The 19,560-nt window shown below is 43.5% G+C and overlaps 1 protein-coding gene across 1 annotated transcript; it reads left to right on the top strand.

Annotated features, from left to right (window-relative positions):
- Window positions 1–10,933: 10,933 nt before the first annotated feature.
- Window positions 10,934–18,787, top strand: PYGO1 (pygopus family PHD finger 1). The gene is made up of 3 exons (XM_052672635.1): window positions 10,934–11,054; window positions 15,373–15,458; window positions 17,163–18,787. Exons 1-3 carry the CDS (start codon window positions 11,006–11,008, stop codon window positions 18,282–18,284), a joined length of 1,257 nt encoding a protein of 418 aa, XP_052528595.1. The 5' UTR covers window positions 10,934–11,005; the 3' UTR covers window positions 18,285–18,787.
- The last annotated feature ends 773 nt before the right edge of the window (window positions 18,788–19,560 follow it).

Here is a 19,560-nt window from a genome sequence, read left to right as displayed (position 1 = left end):
TTGCTTATCATCAGAACCGATAGAAGTTTCCCAAGTGTGTAGTTATATCCCATTTATGTATCTGAAATCATTTCCTACCTAAAAACTCAGTCTTGACTCCACTACTGTCAAACAGCCATGCATGGTCTTTGTTGTAGTTTACTTGCAGTGGAGGTGGAAGTTGTAGTTCTAAGCACAGTTGTTCTCACAAAAGCTTGGAAAGCTGCTGACAAAGCCACACCACTAAGTTTTTCCTACCACTTCTGCACCTGCTGACTGATGAACCTGGTATTTCAATGCATAACAAGACCATGAAAATGCTGTTGTGGTTGGTTGAAAGCCAAATTACTATTTTTACAAATGGCAATTCGCTAGACAAAAGTAAGTCGAATTAAATGAGCAGGGAAATTGAATCAAATGAGACTAAAAGGGTTCTGTTGCTAGCTGGTTGACTACTGTCACTTCAAAGCAACTTGTCCAGGTGGTTCGGTGAATTAAGTACAGAGTTCCAATTAGAGCAGTGGTACCCATGCAGATCTGCTACTGGAAATGAAACCACAGTAATTACTACGTTATGCATGCATCTCGTAGACAGAAGACATGCTGTGTGTGCTCCCTAGACACGAGACACGTGCAGCCCTAGGACTGAAGGCAAGGCATGCTGTGTGCGTTCCTAAGAGATGGCAGCTGCAGAATTGAGGGCCTCAAGATTCTGTTCTTTTTAATGCTGTAGCTTTTCCTTTATCTTGCAAATACTGTACCGCCCCACTGTCACTGCAAATGGGATTTGTATCAACCTGAGGATGTCAGCAGAGAATGCTGTGAGAGGCGGTGGCAGCACCCAAGAAAACGCATCGCTGGGAAACTGATGCCTCTTGGAAGTGTCAGCAAGCAGATGTTTACTACAGAGTGGCAAGTCACCAGTGATGACTGTTTCCCAGTGGGACAGGTGCTAACAGCTGCCTGCAGTCAGAAGCTGAGATTTTCCACTAGCAGCACCTCGTGCTGATGAGTTGGGCACCCTGGATTCTATAGTCTGTGATGACTTTCTTTCTTTTTTTGAACTCTCAGATGAGAAAGAAGAACTGAAAAGCCTCATACTGCTTCTTTAGGAATCACAGTGTTCTTACCTGCAGAGTTTGCTGATGGAACAGTTACGCCTAGTTGGGTAGCTTATAGGACATTTATTCGTGGGAGCATTAGAGTAGCAGCTGTAGTGTCTATTTATAAAACAAACTCAAATTCAAAATTCATTATTCCTTATTTTGAAGATAGGAACAATGACAAATTATTCTTCAGAGATAACTGAGAAAATTAGGTCCATGCTGAAAGGATAACAAAGTAGTATGAGTATTTGTTGAAATGAATAGATGTTAATGACGAATGGAAATATATTACATTTAAAAATACAAGAAAAAATTCTAACAATTTGAGAGCAGTCAGTTCTGAACTGCCCAGTGGTGTGAAAGCTCTATCAATACCATCCATCAGAGATGTCATTCTTTCTTTCAGTGAGAATGGGAACCACCTGCAGTTCCTTATTAAAGTACTGCTTTTAAGCACATTTTACAGCCCAGAATCTTCATTTTCATTAGCAGTAAATAAATAACAAAGCCCCATTTTTCGAGGTGTTTGCAAAAGAAAGCTTCAAAGCAAAACATTGTTCTGTGACCTATTGCCACATCACCTGTGTGCTGTCTGCCACCAACCAAACATCTGAGCTTCAGGTAGGTGAACTCAGTGGGACATTGAATGGCCCCATTAGCTGAAATTCCAACACTGCTGTTTCTTTGTTTAGCTTTACAGAGATGTCAGTCTGCTGTCTTTGCTCATCTGTTTTTTTGGATAAGAGGACCGATATTTTGGAATACAAAAGCTAACTTTCTGTCGTGCTCTGCAGGTTGCTCAGCCCTCACCAAGTGGGAAAGCAGAACAGGGAGGGAAAGGATGCTCCCTGCAGCTGTGGCAATACATCAGGTGTGTGTGAGACACCCCTTGCACTGCAACAGGTGAGCAACAGTTCTTTATGGATGAACTCCTCTCCCTGTCCTACTCATTTCAACCAGCAGGTAAAAGTGACATCTCTTAAGAAGCAGGCTCTGTGGCTGTACTATGGGTGTATTTTTCCTTCATCTACAATTATCATCTCGGGATTGGTGCCAGACAGTACTGTGTCCTCTGTCAGTAAGAGGGAAACTGTAGGTGATAATGCTCTAGATGTCTGTGTTGCAGTTGGACTTAAACCTGCCTCTCTACACATGCCAGTGTGCTACAGCCTCAGTTAAACAGAGCACAGATTTGACCACAAAAGCCACCATGAAAAAAAGCTTCCTATTTACACAGGCATGCTCAACTGACACATACAGAAAATGCCAAAACTGAGGATCTAGCAGTTCTTAGTAAAAGTTAGGATTATTTCTAGCTGGCAGTAGAGGGCTGGGGGCAATCAGGAAAGTTTGGGTGCCAATTGCTACCTTGCAGATTTCTGCCCTTGTCCTGGCAACAGACATTTGCTCCTGGAAGAGCCTGAATCAAGCTGCCACGGAGTACTACAGTGAGATGTAGCACGAATCCCTATCTTGCCAACAAGAACAAGTTGAGATGGTTTTCTGGCAGTGCTGCAAGGTTGTGCAAGTCCCTCAATTTCTGTGGAGAGAGAACTTGAGCGTCACTTGATCCAGGTCCAAGTGGGTGCAAGGGATGTTTGATAATATGATCATCTCAATTCTGAAGGGTGGAATTTTGGTGGGCTCCTATTATTCTGCCCAGTATGAAATCAGTGCCCAAAACACTGGATTCCCCTTTAGCTGGAAATAAAGTTATAATGGAGTGGGAACTATGCAGGGGTCATGTTAATAGAAGAGCTTTGAATTTTCTTTTATCTGCATAGCAATATATTGGGAGAAAAGGATTTTCATGAATTAAATAGCAAATTTATGGCTGGGCTACAAAGTGGTAGCACCACATGAAAGCAGGAAAAGTGTTGCTCATGCTGTAGCTCTCTTACAGCCATTAACAAATTGGATTTTGATTTGCTGGTCTAGGAAAATAACTCCTCTGGTTTGCTGAAAGCTGTTCCCAAGGGATGAGTGGCAGAGCTTAAGATATGCTGGCTCCTCACTTTTTGCAGTTTATAGTCATATTGGCTTAAAGTAATCCCACTGGACTGCTTCCTCACAGCCTTCCTACGTTAGGTTACACAATTTAAGTTTCAAGTAAGATAGTTCACAGAACAGACTGTAAAATAAATAAATAATTATTTTCTATTAGAGAATATATCGTGAATTTTGGCAACCATCATTCTTTGAAATAGATTCTGAGTATTTATAAGTCAGTAACAGCTTGGTCTCTACCAGATAAAACACAAAACCTATGAAGTCAAGGCAGAAGGAATGACTTGACATCAACTTTCCAACTTCAAGGGGAAAGTCAACTCTAAGATTGTGTTCAAAGTATCTCAAAATTATTTTTCATAACAAAAAGCAAGACAACCTCTGGCTTGTAAGAGGAATGCATTCTAATACTGGCTTATACAAATCTTTACAGAAAGATGACCACGTTGAGGAGGAAAGCAGCCTGATTTATTTGTGGAATGGTGGGTAATTTTTTTCTTTTTTTTTTTTGTTTGTTTGTTTCTTCTACTGCATCTCAAGCTTTGTGATCTTCATATGGTAAGATAAAATCAGTGATGAGGGTCTGCACACTGAAAGTCTTTATAGTACAACCCCGGAGTTCACTTCTGCCATTGTAAATAAAGGCTCAGTGGTACGCGTGAGCCTAGACTGCCTCCATGATTAGCATTGGAGCACTGGCTACACGTGGAATAAACACCCTGGCACCCAGAAAGTGTGGTGGCTTGCATCATGCCCTGTGATTTAGAAATTTCAGCTCAGGTGATGAGGTTGCTTTTGTAGTTGGGTTGACTGGAAAGTCTTTTAATAGCAGCACTCCGTAACTTGTTATAGCATTCAAAAAGGATTGTGGTGATGTTTCTCTTCTGTGGCTCAGTTAGGTTAAAAAAAAAATAATACAGCCGAGCCCTAAAGTTGCAGTTAATTAAATGACAGAATTCCTGTAGAAACTGTGATGTATAGCTCCCTAAAATGTCTGTCTGTAAGTTTCAGATTTCAAATTGTACCCACTAGACATAATACATGTCAAGCAATTAAATCCAGTCTGGTGTTTGTGGACAGATAACATATATTTTAAATAATTAGTTCCACGTTCTTCTCTCAAAATCCTGGATTTCCTGTGAATTTTAGCCTGGGGATTAAGGAAGCTGCTCTCAGATGTAATGGGTGAGAGCATCTATGTAACTAGGTCACACTGTGCTTAGGCATATTTAGTTATTCTTGTGTTTTTCCTTATTTTTGTTGCTCAATAAGCAAAAGAGGCAATTAAGTTTGATTCATAATCTCCTCCTGAAGGATAGCAAGATTTTGAGATTTCATAGTGTTTTGTTGGTGCTTTTAAATGCATTTTCTAACAGAGATATGCTTGTGATATGTTTTCTTTCATTTTGATTTCTGTTGCTTTAGCTGCATTTTCCTTTCTTTCACAGTATACAGACCCACAAATTCAGACAGCAGCCGTTTTCTGTTTCTTCCCAGCAGATCTCCTATTACTCAGACATTGTTACTTGTTCAAAGTAGCTTTCAGGTTTTTTTGCTACTACATCCCAGTAAATATTTTCCTTAAAAATGAGGACTAAAGCTATAGCTGGCATAGCACACAGTGTCATGCAGCAGTCCCCTCAATTGTCTTGCAACTACATTTCCTTGTTTACTTGCCAACTGTGGAAATGCTCAGTAATTACTGCCAAGACATGAGTTCTTACTGTAATAATGTCTGTATCATTGCAGTGGGACAGTGCTGAATGGCTGCCAGATGCACACCAAACCACCCTTTCACTCCTGCTCCTCAACAGGGCAGGGCAATAAAATAACATGATAAAGCTCATAGTCCAAAATCAAACCTGGAAAACTGCTTGCCAGTTACTGTTATGTGCAAAATATTCACCTTGGGGAAGATTAATTTATTGCCAATCAAAAACAGTAGCATAGTAAGAAACAAAGACAAAAACAAAACCACACTTCCCTCCCTCCTTTTCTTTTCAGGCTCAACTTCACTTCTTCATTCTCAGCTCTTCCATCTTCCTCTGCTGAGTGTTGCAGAGGGATGAGGTTGTGGGCAGTTATAGTTTCATCTCCTTTACTCCTTCCTCCGCGTGCTTTCATCCTGCTCTAGCATTGGGTCTCGTCCTGTGAAGGCTATAGTTTTTCACAAACTGCTCCAGTGTGGAGCAACAGTTCCTTGCTGGCTCTATTTGGGAGGTGCCAGGAACTGGCCCTGGCACCATCAGCTCCTGGTCTCTGCTCACAGAGGTGACCCCTACAGCATCTGCACTGTCAAAACTTTGCCACCTTCACCCAATAAAAACATGAATGACACTTCTGTACTAAGATTTTGGTCATGGCTCCTATTTAATTTAGCTGCTTCTTTAATTTAGCTCTTAATTTACTTAGCACCATAATAGTGGTTGAAAAAATTCCACTACTGATCTGGATGGAGAGAAAGGCAAGTGTATGAAGTGGCAGCAAAATTGTTCCTTCTGACAAATAGGCTACAATCTGGCCCGCTCTCACCACTCTATCCATATTCTTCTTAGAGAGATGCAATACATCCAATCAACCCCAACAGAATCCTCCATAGAGAAACTAGTACAGTGATATCAAAAGCAGATAGCTGCTACATCCAACTGGGAGTTCTATAACCATGAACTGAGCAATAGTATTTTGTCTCACTACTATCTGCCATTTTTAATTGTGGACAGTGAACCACAGATCGGTGGACTAAATCTATTCCTTTGCTTGGCCTTGTCACGAGTGTAATAAGATTGCTCCAGTCAGATCGTCTCTTCCTTGGTGTAGAAAGATGTTATTTACCCATCTGTAACTTGGCTTAGAGCAACTGTGCTGTGTACAGAGGTTGTATGCAATCCAGGAGAGCTCTACAAGGGAAGATCTGCTAATGTCAGTGACTGCCTGATTCTCTGAGCTGCAGTTGCCATATCTACTTAACTCTTATTAGACAGGCAGTCTTAGCCCTTGAAATTCAAGGAGTTCATGGTTCAGTCCCAGAGAGAGAACCAGTGTGAGCTCATACTGGGAACTGCTCTCTCCAAAGCCATGAAAAGCAAAAAATGAATGCATTTCTCCATGTTGGAGTCTTGGTAAGACGTTTTAGGAAAAGATATGGTTTTGTATAACAAAGTTGGTGGCACTATGTAAGAGAAACAAGATAACATATCCAAGAAGATTCTTTCCAGTCACTGATGCACGCAGACAGGTATGGGTCAGGATGTACAGTGCCTGGTCAGGGCTCTCCCTGCAGCTCTCAGCTAATACTGAGGCACAGGGCTGCCATAAGAGAGTACCCCCACAACTGAACTGAGACCAGAGAGTTTTTCTGCAAGATTTCCTGCTAGCTTTGGAGTCAGCATTACTACTATTTTAGCTTTGTGGCAGAATTTCACATAGGCAGTTCTGCATTGGAAATCCCATCAGTCATAGCCTACATTTAATTACTTACAAACGCACTGATGCATAGGACAAGCCTGGAATAAGGCTTTTGCATGTTTATACAGCACACAAACTTTGTAACCTTCAGTAAAGATATTGGTAGAATCTGGATCAAAAACAGTTTCATAAGCAATTATTGCAAAGATTAGCATGGCCTTTGCAAAAAAACAGAAGGGGTTTTTAAGAGAACTGTGCAAGCACATGAATTAAATGCTTGTCTTTCTTTTCATTAAATCATGACAAACAGGAAAATGTAAAGAATTCAAATGATAATCCAGATGGGCATGAAATTGCATTTCTTTTACTTCCCCACAGAGTGTCCCCACTTCACTATTCATTGCTCAAGACAAGAACACTTCCTTGAGTAGGGTAATAACCTCTTTTGTGGAGAAGCACACAAAGGTTTGTCAAACATGCATTTGTTTGTGTTTAAAATGTATTATCTGGATAATATGGCAAACAAGCTTCCATTCTATTTATCCTATAGGAAAAGGGCAAGTAAATCTTACATTCCTAATTTGATTAAAGGCAGAAATGAATAAGAAGTAAGCTTGTGAGACCTGGTTTACAGCACTGTATCAGATGAAGCGTTCGCCAGTAGGCAAGCAATTCGCCCCAGAATAGCTTCAGAGACTTGTGCTCAAATTATTTCAGTCACAGTTACAACCCCTGAGACTGGCTGCTAGACACAGAACGGACTTGGTTAATATGTTTTTCCAGCACAACACCAGATACATAACCAGCTAAATAGTAAAAGCATGAAAAATGCATGTTTCTATCAAGATGCATGTGTTTCATTTTATTATTCCTTATAAAAGGAAGATGAAGACAAACAAATGTGGAAGAAGAGGATTAACACTAGCATAACAACCAAACCAGATTTTTAACATTTTCTCAGGCCTGACAGAAATTCCATCCAGCCTCAATAAACAGTCCTATTTATCACAGTGATATTGTGAAATAAGTAAAGTAAGTGTTTGGAGAACAGAACTTTAATTTGTATGACATGAGAAAGAGGTTTTTAGAAGGATGAATTATTCCCCCATTCACATAATTGGCAGGGAGGACCAAGTCGACTGACACTGTCACTAGCCAAAGCTATCATAATCCAAGTTTCCCTAAATGTTCTCCCTTTCTCCATGTCAGCATTTTCCATCCAGGTGTAAGAGATCACTGGCAATTGTGCTATGTTTCCATGTGCCACAGCACCTGCTCAGGTGCACGTGCCTAACCCTGACACCACCCACGCAGGCTGGATGTACTGTACTGCACTTCTGCATGAGCCTGCTGGACTCAGGTCTCTGTGCATGTCTCCCTGTGTGTGAAATCTTCTGTGATCAGTTGGTAGGTTAAAGCTGTGCGTGCTTTGTCACTTGCATAACATTTGAGAAGTTTTGTACTTGCCCCTGGTTATGGATATTGCAGGGTTAAACTATTCAGTCAGCCCCCAGCTCTTTTTGAATTCTGGTATTGTGCTTTTCTTCTTTACTTTTTTTCCCCTCTAAGATGAAATCCTGATCTCTATAAAATCAAATGGAATGTTTCTTTCACTTTTTCCTTTTTCCTTTTTTTTTTTTTTTTTTAATTCCTTAGTGTCAGTACATTTCTCTGAGGTGTTTTTTTCCCATTAGGACATTTGTATACATTTCTGCGTTGTCAATCAAAATAAGCTTGTACACGATTCTGTTTGCTCCTGAGATATGCAGTAAATGCACATAAAGGATGTAGTAAGAAGCATTTAGATGTTAACTCTGTGTTGTGGATCCATGTCTCATTGATATTTTTCTCCCGATAATGTAACGTAATGTTGAATGTTTATATGCTATGCCTACGACTAGCAAAAGAATGTCATTTACCTATTGCTAGTTTGTACAGAACGGCTCTTTTAGTACCCTTCCTTTCAACATGAAATCATAAGGAACCCAGGAATCACCAAAACAATATTCTCTATCTGTACTCGGTGATGTTCATAGGCCTGACGTATCACGTGGTTGAAGTTACTGCTGTCTTACCAAAGACCCCCTTTTCAACAGCCAAGGTAACTTATAAAGCATTACACAGTATTTGTTCACAATCCAGTAATCTAGCAGGAAGCAAGATCTTTTTGCATGGTTTGTGATTGTGAAGAAGAACGTTAATTCAGAATAACAGAATAATCATTCAGGTTGGAAAGGAGCTCATGAAGACTTGACCTAGACTCCAACCTTCTGTGCAAAGAAGGCTGTTCTGGTCTTTACCCAGTTGGGTCTTGAAAATAAATCTACAATTTATTCTGTTCCTTGTCCCTGTGCTTGCTTAGCCATGCTATATTCCCCCCCTCACATCCTGTTGGAACCTCACATTTCAGTCTATGACCATTAAGTGTCATTTTGCAGTTACCTACTTCAGCAAAGAATCTTGCTCATGAAACCTCTACTTAGGTACTAGTAAGCTCTTATTAAGTCCCTCTGAGTTTTATTAATTAATGTGAATCTTTGAGTGGAAGAAATGATGAATTAACCTTAAGGACAACTATGAGCTGCATGGCAATCAGGTGGTCAATAGAATGTGATAATGAGCATCTTCACAGGGTTTTGGAAGGTTTGAGATGCTGCTGAAGGCACCTGAATAAGTGAATTAATTCCTTTTCAGACACAGCTTCAGCCACTTCTCATGTAGCTTTAAAAATGTAGTGCTGGTCTAACAGGATTCTTGCAGACTACTCACTAAAATTGTGAGCGCAAGTTAAAACTGAATTTAGATGAACAGCAAAACACATTTTTTTGCAATTAGAGCACTGGGTTAAAGTCTGAATTCCCTGCTCCCATTTCCAATGCAGACAGTCATCCCCTAGGAGCCCTTACAGGCTCTGTGACATCAATCCGCACATCCATAATTACAGTCTACATGCTATTACAAGGCAGCCTTGCACAAAAGCTTGTGCAGTCCTGAGAGAATCATCTAGGCCTACAGCAAACTCCATCACAGAAAATGCAAATCTCTTCACAGCTCAGACATCCTCCTGCAGATACGGATGAGCTCACACCCACCTCACTAATAACAAGCCATCCTTCTCTTCAGCAAGATTACACAAAATTAACCAGAAGATCTCATGAGAATCTCAGCAGTGTGCTGTACTTCTAGGTACACGCACGCTGAGATTGCTGCAAGGACTGTGGACAAATAAAACTGATGTCTGGGGAAAGGCAGAAATTGACGGGAAAACTGAATAACTTTATTTAGTTAGAACTGCAACATGAGAAAGCAAAAAGATAGAAACAACAGGAACACTGATGTATTAACCTTTATGCAAACAGCGCTTCTTATCCTATCTCCCTGCCCCGATGGTCTTCTGTGCAAAGTGCCAACCGCACATCTAACAGGGAGCTCCGGAAAGGCATCGTGAAACGCGTCAGCATAGCTGGACGGACATCGCCATCCCGGTTAAAGGAGGATAAATCCTTGCTCAGGAGGCAAAACTGAATAGTTGTGGTCCAGGATCAGGACTCCACCTGAGGCAGCAGGGGCGGCGCGGGGCGTTTCCCCGACCCGGGGTGCGGCTCGCCGTGACAGCCCCGCCCGCCGCCCCGCGCGGGCTCAGAGGATTCCCGCGCCCCGGGTACGCGCCGCTGGGCTCTCCGCCGCGCAGCACCTGTGTGAGGGAGCCCCGCCCCGAGGAGGGCCCTCCGCCCGGGGTGTGCCCACCTGCCGGGTCCGGCGGCGCCGCGAGAACGTGGAGCCGCAGCCCGGAGGTGAGAAGCGAGCTCGGAGAGCACGTCGCGTGAGGCGTTACGTGGGGAAACCGGCCGTGACCCTCGGGGTATCGCCTGCACGGAGCGCGACTCGGACGTCTGAGTCGAGAAAGCACCCGCAGAGCCCCGTGCGTCGCCCCGGCCCGCCCGGTCGAGGCGGGAGCCGCTCGCGACGACCCCCAACGGCCGCGCGCCGTGCGCCTTCCGCGCCCCGCGGCCGCCGGCGGGGCGGGCGCGTGCGGCCGGAGCGAAGCTGTCCCGCTGCCCGAAACGGCGCGTGCCGGCGGCGGGCTCTTTGTTCCCGGCGGTGGGGGCCGGGGGCGGCGCGGTGTGCCGCGGGCCGGCCGGGGCTCGGGGCGCCGAGCGGCTCCGGCGGCCGAGGGGGGCGCTGCGCGGGGCACGGCGGCGGGGGCCGGGCGAGGCGGCGAGCCGCGGGGGCCCTGCGCGGAGCGGCGCCGAGTCCCGCGGAGCCCCGGGCGGCGTTAGCGGCCGTCCGCTCGCCGCGGCCCGTCGCGCGGCCCTCCCGCTCCCAAAGTTTGCAAAGTCTGGCGGCTCGCGCCGCTGGGGCGGCGGCGGCGGTGGGCACGGCTGCGGCGGGCGGGGGCGGCGGCGGAGGAGGCGGGGGCGGAGGGGGCGGGGTGCGGGCCGGCGGCGGCAGCAGCATCAAAGAGCCCCGATTCCTGTCGCCCTGGGAGCCATGCGCCGCTGTCTGTAATGTCAGCGGAACAGGAGAAGGACCCCATCGCGCTGAAGAGATCCCGAGGTACTGCGGGGGGAGGGAGGGGGGGGTCGCAGGCCGGGTCGGGGACGGCCGGCGGGGCCTAACTCCCGCCGGGGGAGCCCTGAGGGAGCCCGCGGGGATGCCGGCCCCGAGCCGCCGCGCGCCGGGCCCCGAGCCGCCGGCCCTCCGGCCCGGGTCGCTCCCCGCGGCGGAGCGGGGCCGCGCTAAGTTTGCTCGGTGCGGCCCGGCCCGGCCCCGCGGGTTCCCGCAGCCTCCGGGCCTGGAAACGCCGAAGTCGGGGTGGCGGTGCGCTGCCGGGCGCCGCGCTGCGCGCTGATCGCTGTTGTGTTTTGCTGCCTGTGCCGCCCATTAGTATGCGGCGTGCGTAGCCTTGGTGCAAGGGAATACGTCGGCGGTGCCACATGTCCGAGTTGGGGGTCGATGCGGAGCCTCTAAATCGCACGGAGCGCTTCTCTGCCCCGCGTTTGATTTCGCTTGGGATTTTGTTTCCTCTCGCTGGGAGTTGAAACGTTTATCCGCGGTTTTTGTCTTTCATCAGCAGTCCCGGTGCGTGCTCTGAGCTCTGAACGGACACCGCTTTGAAATGTGCGCTGTCTGCTCTGCCTTGGGCTGTGCATCTAGGGTCACCAGCCATCGGTTTGCGGGGTGGTTACTGTGTCCACGCTGTTCTTAAAAGCAGAAATGCGTTTCTGACCGAAATAATAAGTAGGGTGTTGGAGTTGGGTGGAAATTATGTCGTAATGATAAGAGCCGAAGTTTATTGCTTCGCTTTCCCTCTCCTCCTGCTGCGCTCCTGGGATCCCATTGTTCTTAATGTTTTGAGCTTCTTGTGGGTGCCTGAGTGGTAAAAGGTGGGGATCCTGTTATCCGAATTGTCATTGATTTACAGTTCACTTCTCTAAAACAGCTGGATCACAACCTCAAGAGTGAGAGAACGGAAACGTGCGTCTGCCTTACAAAGGGGACTGGGATTCATTAGGCTCTGCTCTGAGCTCTGATTCTGCACATACGTAGGCATGCAGTTTCACACGCTGGAGGTACCCACCGAGTTCTGTATGATTATTGCTTCACCTCAGGCCTTGTGGGATCAGGCCCACAGTGCAGGCTCACTGGGTCTGGTTGAAGACTGGCTCTCCAGTTTTCTGTCCGTAATAAAAAGTATGTTTGGCCATTTGTAACTGCTGGGAGGTGTTGTTAGAGCACTGTGAAAAAGACTGTGGCTCCCGTGCTGTAAAATCCCAGACAGAGGTTTGTCAATGAATGGGAAAGCGCTCTCTGGAGTATTTGCAGTGCGTTAAGTACAGCATAAATTATACACAAAATCATGATATCTGACTGTGTAGACAATTGAAAGTTTCAGTTCTCTGCGCTTGTTTGGAGGTGTCTGTGTGTGAAGTCAGAGAGGATGTGGGATTCGCTCCCTCTGTGCTGTCAAAGTGTAAATGGCCAAAATGCAATTTAGTCATAATACGTAATAGGGGAATAGATATCAGATATGCCTTTATATCTCTAAGTCCATCTAAGTATATGATGTTCCAGTCAAACAGGTTGGTTTTTTTTTTTCCTGCAAAATTAGTCACAGATGAAGTGATTTTTTTTTTTTTTTTAGACCCTTTGTGCAAATATCACAGCATTCCAAAATGCTCAGTACGCAACTTAAAGACGAGTCTGTGTGGCAGGTACCAGGAGTGACTTTCCCAAAAGTTTATTTTGGCTGCATGAAAATGACTCTCATTCACTCTTCGTCTGGAGGTATGCTCAGACTAACATTCAGCTTCCTTTCATGTATAAATTAAATCATTATAAAATCCACAGGGAAAACATCAATTCATAGGGCTAAATTAAATCACTGGCCTCACACAGTGAGAACTGCAAATACAAAAGCTTTGTATGTTCCAGATGTAGGACTCAGTTCTGCAAGCCCTTGCAGATGACTGATTTTCCCCATGTGAGTAATCCATGCAGTAATTGGTGGCTCTTATTATAGAATCCAGAGATTTACATGGCTGACATTTTTGAAGAATGAGATCTGAGAGGGGAAGCTTGTACATAATTTTACAAAGTTGTAACTTCTCTGATGTAAGTCGGCACTTTCCTGTGGTTCACAGTATTCCGTTTGTAGTAGATATAGTAGATGTAGTAATTTCTGTGCTGCTAGTTGTTGAATGAAAAGAAATCAGAATATTTGTAATGTGTTGCCATCAGCAAACACTGTTTGTGTAATAAGAATATAGGACCATATGGAGAAACGTATTTTTGCAGTTGTGAGCAAGGGTGCTCGCAGTACAGATTCTCATAAAAGAGTTCTGGAGGAAAAGAAGCTGATGGGAAGTGCAGGGACAGCTTTGAGCAAATACCTTGTTGAGAAGGTGATGTATAGGGTTGGTGTTTAAGGGGTGTTTGCCACCTTTATGTAAAACTATATAGGGATCATTCTGCATCTACAAGTAATGTAGCTGTGTGCTGTGCTAAGTGCATGCAGTGTTGTGTATTCTAAATCAAGGCTTAATGGTGTTTTTTTTCCTCTTCAGCTTAATCCCATGCTGCTCTGATGGTAGGTTGTACCGGGATACACTGTGCTCAAGCATGAGTTTATTTTGGGAGCTGGATCATGACTTCATGCTGTAGTCTCTGAAATTCAGACTCAAAATTTGCCAGTAATGATAGGTGTTGATTTGAGAGGTCCAATTACGTATATCTTATGAGTAATGAAATGTTTTGGGAATTACATATACATAAAACAGAGATGAAATCTCTACAGCGACAGGCAAAGCCAAAAGGAACTTATTAAAGCTCGAGTCAAATGGGATTTTTATTTGGAGTAGGACTGGTAATTTCCCTGAAACCTGTTAAGGCAAAAAAGTGTGTGTTGAGGGGAGGGAGCAAAGGCTGAGTGTAAGGGAAAAAAGGGAATTGCTGGGAGTGAGAACTCCTTGTGGTGCGTGGCTGTTGGCCTCCTTTGATCAGGAGTATTTGAAGTAACTGTTGCATGTTTTAGATGGCATATAGTAGTTCTAATTCTTTATGACGTGGGAGATTTCGTCGTGCTCCTAAACAGTCCTAAAGCTGGTTTAGCTGTCTTCTGGGAGTACTGGTGTAATGTAGAGCTGGTGTGATGTCACACACGATGCTGCTCTGCATAACACTGCTGATAATTCTGTTATTTTCAGGTTGTCTTCAGTGATACAGCTGAACACACGGGTTTCTCTTTATGCTTACATTTGGATGAAGTTTGACTTGTATTCAGAATTTGAGTTTTGAATAAATAACAGTAATTTTTTCAGCTTATGTTGCCCACTCCTTATGGTTTCATACTATTATTATTCTTCTAAAATAAACAAATGATTACCTTAGTGGGCCTGGGAAAAAAGTTAACATATAGTTTCTTAATGTAGTGATGTTAAAATCTTAGGCTGGAGTGTTGTCATGTAACCTGGAAGTGAATTCCGTGCTTTGGCTCACGGTTGCTTTTGCATTCCCAAATGGAGGTAAATTTTTTCAACTCCATGAAGACAAAACTAATGGGATAGTAAGGAATGTGCTAGAACCTAAGCTCTAAATTGAGTTTTTAAAAATGAAAACCATAATTTGTACAACTTTGAGAGCTTGTTGCATTCGTAAGGTTGGGGCTGAAGTGCAGATATGTTTGTATAGATCAGTAAAATGAACAGTCTTTACTTAGTATTTATTTATTTTGCCAGAGCAGCTGTGCTGTATTGCATAATGAGATTTCAATGGAGTAAAGTCAGACTCGCCTACAGCCTCTCTCATTTTTGGCAGGTGTCGTTATGTTTAATCAAGTCTTGCATTCAGAGAAAATTAGATCTGATAAAATGGAGATCTGACCAAACAATATAGCAGGTTTCCAATGGATATTCATAGATGTGCTACTCTTTTTTTTTTTTTTTCTCCTTCATGGCATATTGTAATGAGCTGTCGTGTGTCGTACGGTGAGTTGGTAAATGCCCCATCTGTCTAAGTTAAATAGGGGGTGAATCTTAGGCATGGTTTTAAGCAGTTGTTCTAAAAGTTTTATGCCTAATGCAAGTAAGAAGTACTTCAATTGAAGTAGAGATGTTAAAACCTAGGGAGTGATAGGCATGAAATGAAAGCTTGATTCAAACTGTAGTGAGCATGAATCGGGCATTAGATGGTAATAGAGCTGGATAGCTGAATGTGATGTGTGGGAACTTTTACCTCTGTGTATTTGCTTCTAGAGGATTTGTGTTAGTTCTCATGCCGTGCATTGTAAGTTCAGTATGTGTGACAAACAGGGACATACTTAAAATACAGTCTGAAAGTAAGCTAATGCAGAATTGCACTGCTTGAAATTTTGTAGGTGGTGACGGTGGATTGGATGGGTTAGGAGGACCGGGAGTACAGCTTGGAAGCCCTGATAAGAAAAAGCGCAAAGCAAACACACAGGTAAATTCCCTTTGATTCTTAATAAGTAGTATACTCACATGTTGTTTGCTGAAATTACTGTCTTACCCTATTCAGAATATTGCTCTATTCTCACAAATGCTTTTACATTAAAAATGTTGTATTGTGAAGCTGGAATTTTAACTCTCTTCATTCAACTTTATCATGCTAGTTATCCTCACTAAAACTATTCTAGGTCTTTGTAAGTTGCCAAAGCCCTATAAGGGGAGAAGTACTAAGACTGCAAGACTTGCATTTTACCATATGGATTTGATTCTGAGATGGCCTTTTTTTTTAGTGACTGTGTAGCCATTGGTAGCAATCTGTACAACGTGAGTAATTGCAGTGAGACTGCTTTTTGTAGATTTGTGGGCTAGTGGATCAGTGCAGTTTGTTAATGCTTTGACCAAACTCCTGGAGTGTTCCCTAAGTGGTTTTTCAAGCAAAAACTGTGAGGCAGGTTCAGCTCCTTTCCAGTGAATCCTTGCAAACTGGCATTTCTGTACGTTTTCTGTCTCTGAAAAAGGAAGCCAGAATACAAAACATCTAAAGTAATTGGATATCTGTAGAGCTGAACGTTCCTTTGTGTATTATTCACTATGGAGTGAGAGTATCTGTTAATTTTTTACTGCCCGGAGGGAGTAAATGTATTTACGTAGGTCAGATGATCACTTTCTTTTAGGCTTATCCAGTATTAATTGATTCCAATCCATGGGGATTTGTCTTCTCATTTTTTGTTTCCTTTCAAAGTAGTCATGTTGAAACCTGCTCTAAGAAATAAGCAGTTAATTGCAGAGCTTCACATCTCTCTACTGGAGGAGCTTGTTGCTCAGAAGGGTGATAATGTAGAGGGCAGGTGAATTAGTTTCCTCTCTTTTCTTACCATGTTTGGAATGTGCAGGACAGGACAGCGGAAATTTGGGGAAAAAAATGTTCAGCCTTAGTTTATTAATATGAAGCCATCCTTTCTGTGAGGAGTTCAGGTGAAGGTGCAGTAGCTTGATGTTCCCCACAGGCTAGTCTACAATGTGGTTCATTTGTATGGCCACTCTGAGGACATTCTGGGCTCCACTGAAGACTTGATTACGCTTTTTAACCAGAAATCCTTGTATTTTAATCCTACTGGCAATACTTAAGAACATTCAGTGGGCATTCTGTTAAGGGATGCCTGTTTGGTACACAGAATATGGAAAATTCCTGTGCACAGACTCCTGTGTTACCCATACTTTTCTTCAGGCTTCTAGTAACATTACTTTTTTAGGTTTATATATTCTCATGGAAGCGGCGTGCCTTGAGAGATGTATTTCCAGTAAACTGAACTCCAAATGACAGTAAGGAAATACTCCAGATCTGCTCTTCAGCATTTCAGAAATGTTATGTGTGTGTTTAAAGGACACATAGCTTTTTGTGTTGCTGCATTTCTTAAGTAAAAAATGGAGGGAGAAAAAAGCTTTTAAGTGTCTTCAGAAGCATGGTTGTGCAACTGAGATGGCTATAAATCACTGCTACCTGGAGCTCAAACTCCTCTCTTCCCTTCACTGAAGGTAGCTTGGTGGGTTTTGGTGAGAGAGCTTTACACAACTGAACTGTGATTTTATTTATTTATTCATTTTAGTAGCAGTGCTGCTAATCCAGGACCTTGTGGCTAGTCTTTCTTGTAGAGACATGGTAAAACTAATAAAAATGTTGTATTTAAAATGTTTTTAGGGATCTTCATTTCCTCCTCCATCTGAATATGCTCCACCGCCGAATCCAAGCTCTGACCACCTTGTAGCTGCAAATCCATTTGATGACAACTATAATACTGTGTCTTATAAACCACTTCCTTCAGGAAATCCTTATTTTGGTAATCCTGGTTATCCTGGCTTTGGAGGCTATAACACTTTCAGAATGCCACCCCACATGCTGCACAGAGTGTCCGCGCCATATGGTGGTTCCTATTCCCTCAGAAACCAGCCACACCCTCTTCCTCAAAACCCTGTAGGAATGGGTTTTAGTCGACCCCACTCTTTCAGCTTTGGTCCACATGATAGCCCAGGTTTTGCAAATCAGCCACCTTATAGTGGCAGTCAGATAAATCAGAGTGTCAGTATGCCCGGTCAGCATTTCAGACCAAATCCTGGTGAGAACTTTGGCCATTCTGGACAGATACCTCATCCTGATGTGCCACCTAACTTTGGTCCTGGAAACAATTCAAATTTTCCAAATTCTCAGCTAGAGTCAAGCCACTCTTTTGTTCCCCCACCAAGCACTTACAACCAGACAAAATCATCAGCACAAAAGCAAGACTTTAGTCTAGGTGCAAGCAAAGCATCCGGCCAGAACACTACTGCTCTTCAGCATCATCACAGGACAGAGGACATTGTGAGTCAAGGTAACAGTGACCTAAAAAATGTTACTCGAAACAACGTGGTAAATCAGGATGGTAGCCATTCTAATAGTGCTGATAACACTAATGCTGGCCATTCAAATGGGACTCAGAGTAAGTCCCGCCAGCCTCGAGGTACCACTGAAGGATGCAACTCTGAAAAGAGCAGCAAAACACCCCTTCATCCCAGTCGGCACGGTCACTCGTCCTCTGAACCCGTCTATCCGTGTGGAATTTGTACGCATGAAGTTAATGATGACCAGGATGCGATCCTGTGTGAAGCCTCTTGTCAGAAATGGTTTCATCGAATCTGTACTGGCATGACTGAGTCAGCTTATGGCCTTCTTACAGCAGAAGCATCAGCAGTGTGGGGTTGTGATACGTGTATGGCTGATAAAGATGTCCAGCTAATGCGTACAAGAGAGACTGCAGGGCCGCCTGCGCTGAATACGGATGGCTAACACTGTCAACTGGTGGTACTACTTACTGTGAAGATTTGGTTGTGGAATACTTTCTGTTCTGAAGACAATCGATTTGTTTGATTGCTGTCATGTTATTTTCCACTATCTGTTTTCATTCATGAGGTTCCATCTCAACTTTTGTACTCTTAACTTTGTGTGTGCAAATATTTTACAGGGTGGAATTCCTTTTTTTTTTGTTTCTGACAACCAATTAGAAATAGGATGTGAATTGACAGTTTTATCAAAGGCAAAAATAGGCCTTTATGAATAGTCCCTGATTTGCTAGTATTGATGTGTTAACTAACACTAGCTTTTACTATTCAATTTCAATGGTACTGTACTTGCAAGTACTCAATGCTTTTTTTTTTCTTCTATTGTTGAATGTCCATTACTGACGTTCTTGACATTTGACATCTTTTCCTTGAATATCATGTAGATGACGTGGAGGAAGTGTGCAGTACTAATAGTTTGTATTTTTTTAGAATAAATAAGAGGATTTTGTATGTGCTTTTTCTCATTTTCGAACTAAAGCATTAACGCAATTCTAAAATCAGTGCTTTCACTCTTAGTAACACAGTGAAACCCACTAAATCTTATACCTTGGTATTTCCTTGAAAAGGCAGTGATCCTTTGATTTCTCAGCGAGCACTTAATTGCTGAGGACTCTTACTAGGTCATGCAGTATAGGAAATGGTTACAAAATATGATTGCATTGAAAGAAGCTAGGACAGATCAAGTTGATGAAGTCTAGTGCTTTAAATCTAGAGAATACCAAAACTAAGGTTACATGTGTAGCCTTTCTTCATTCATCCTAAGCGTGTATGTTAGGATACAGTCCCTGTTCAGTCACATACCTCTTGCTCATCCTCCATTGGTGGCTCTGTCTTCCACCCTCAACTGTGAACGGATTTAAGCAGGGAAGGTTCTGCCCATCTCTTAGAGCAGTCAGCTGGAGCCTGCTCATTCATCCTGAGCTTACACTGTCTGCTTGGCAAGAACGGTGTGAGGCAACAGAATGTGTATAGCACAGACTCTGAACTGCAAGATAATTTGACCAGCAAAGTAGTAACACTGAATTCCCACCACTGCCTCAGCCAGTCTTGTAGTTGGAGGGAGAAGGAAATGTGGAGTGAAGACAAAGAAAGCTCTCAGATCTGAGAGTTTAGCTCATACCAGGAGCCAGCAAGCAGAAATTGAGCAAACTTGAGATCTTACAGAGGAGTATGAAAGGCACTAGAACTGTAGTGTACGACTCTAAGAATTATGCTTTATTATA

The sequence above is a fragment of the Tympanuchus pallidicinctus genome, unplaced genomic scaffold (assembly GCF_026119805.1).
Source record: "Tympanuchus pallidicinctus isolate F22 unplaced genomic scaffold, pur_lepc_1.0 scaffold12, whole genome shotgun sequence".
Lineage (NCBI taxonomy): Eukaryota > Metazoa > Chordata > Aves > Galliformes > Phasianidae > Tympanuchus > Tympanuchus pallidicinctus.
The sequence above is the reverse complement of the archived record's forward strand: the minus strand, read 5'-3'. Positions and strand labels throughout refer to the sequence as shown.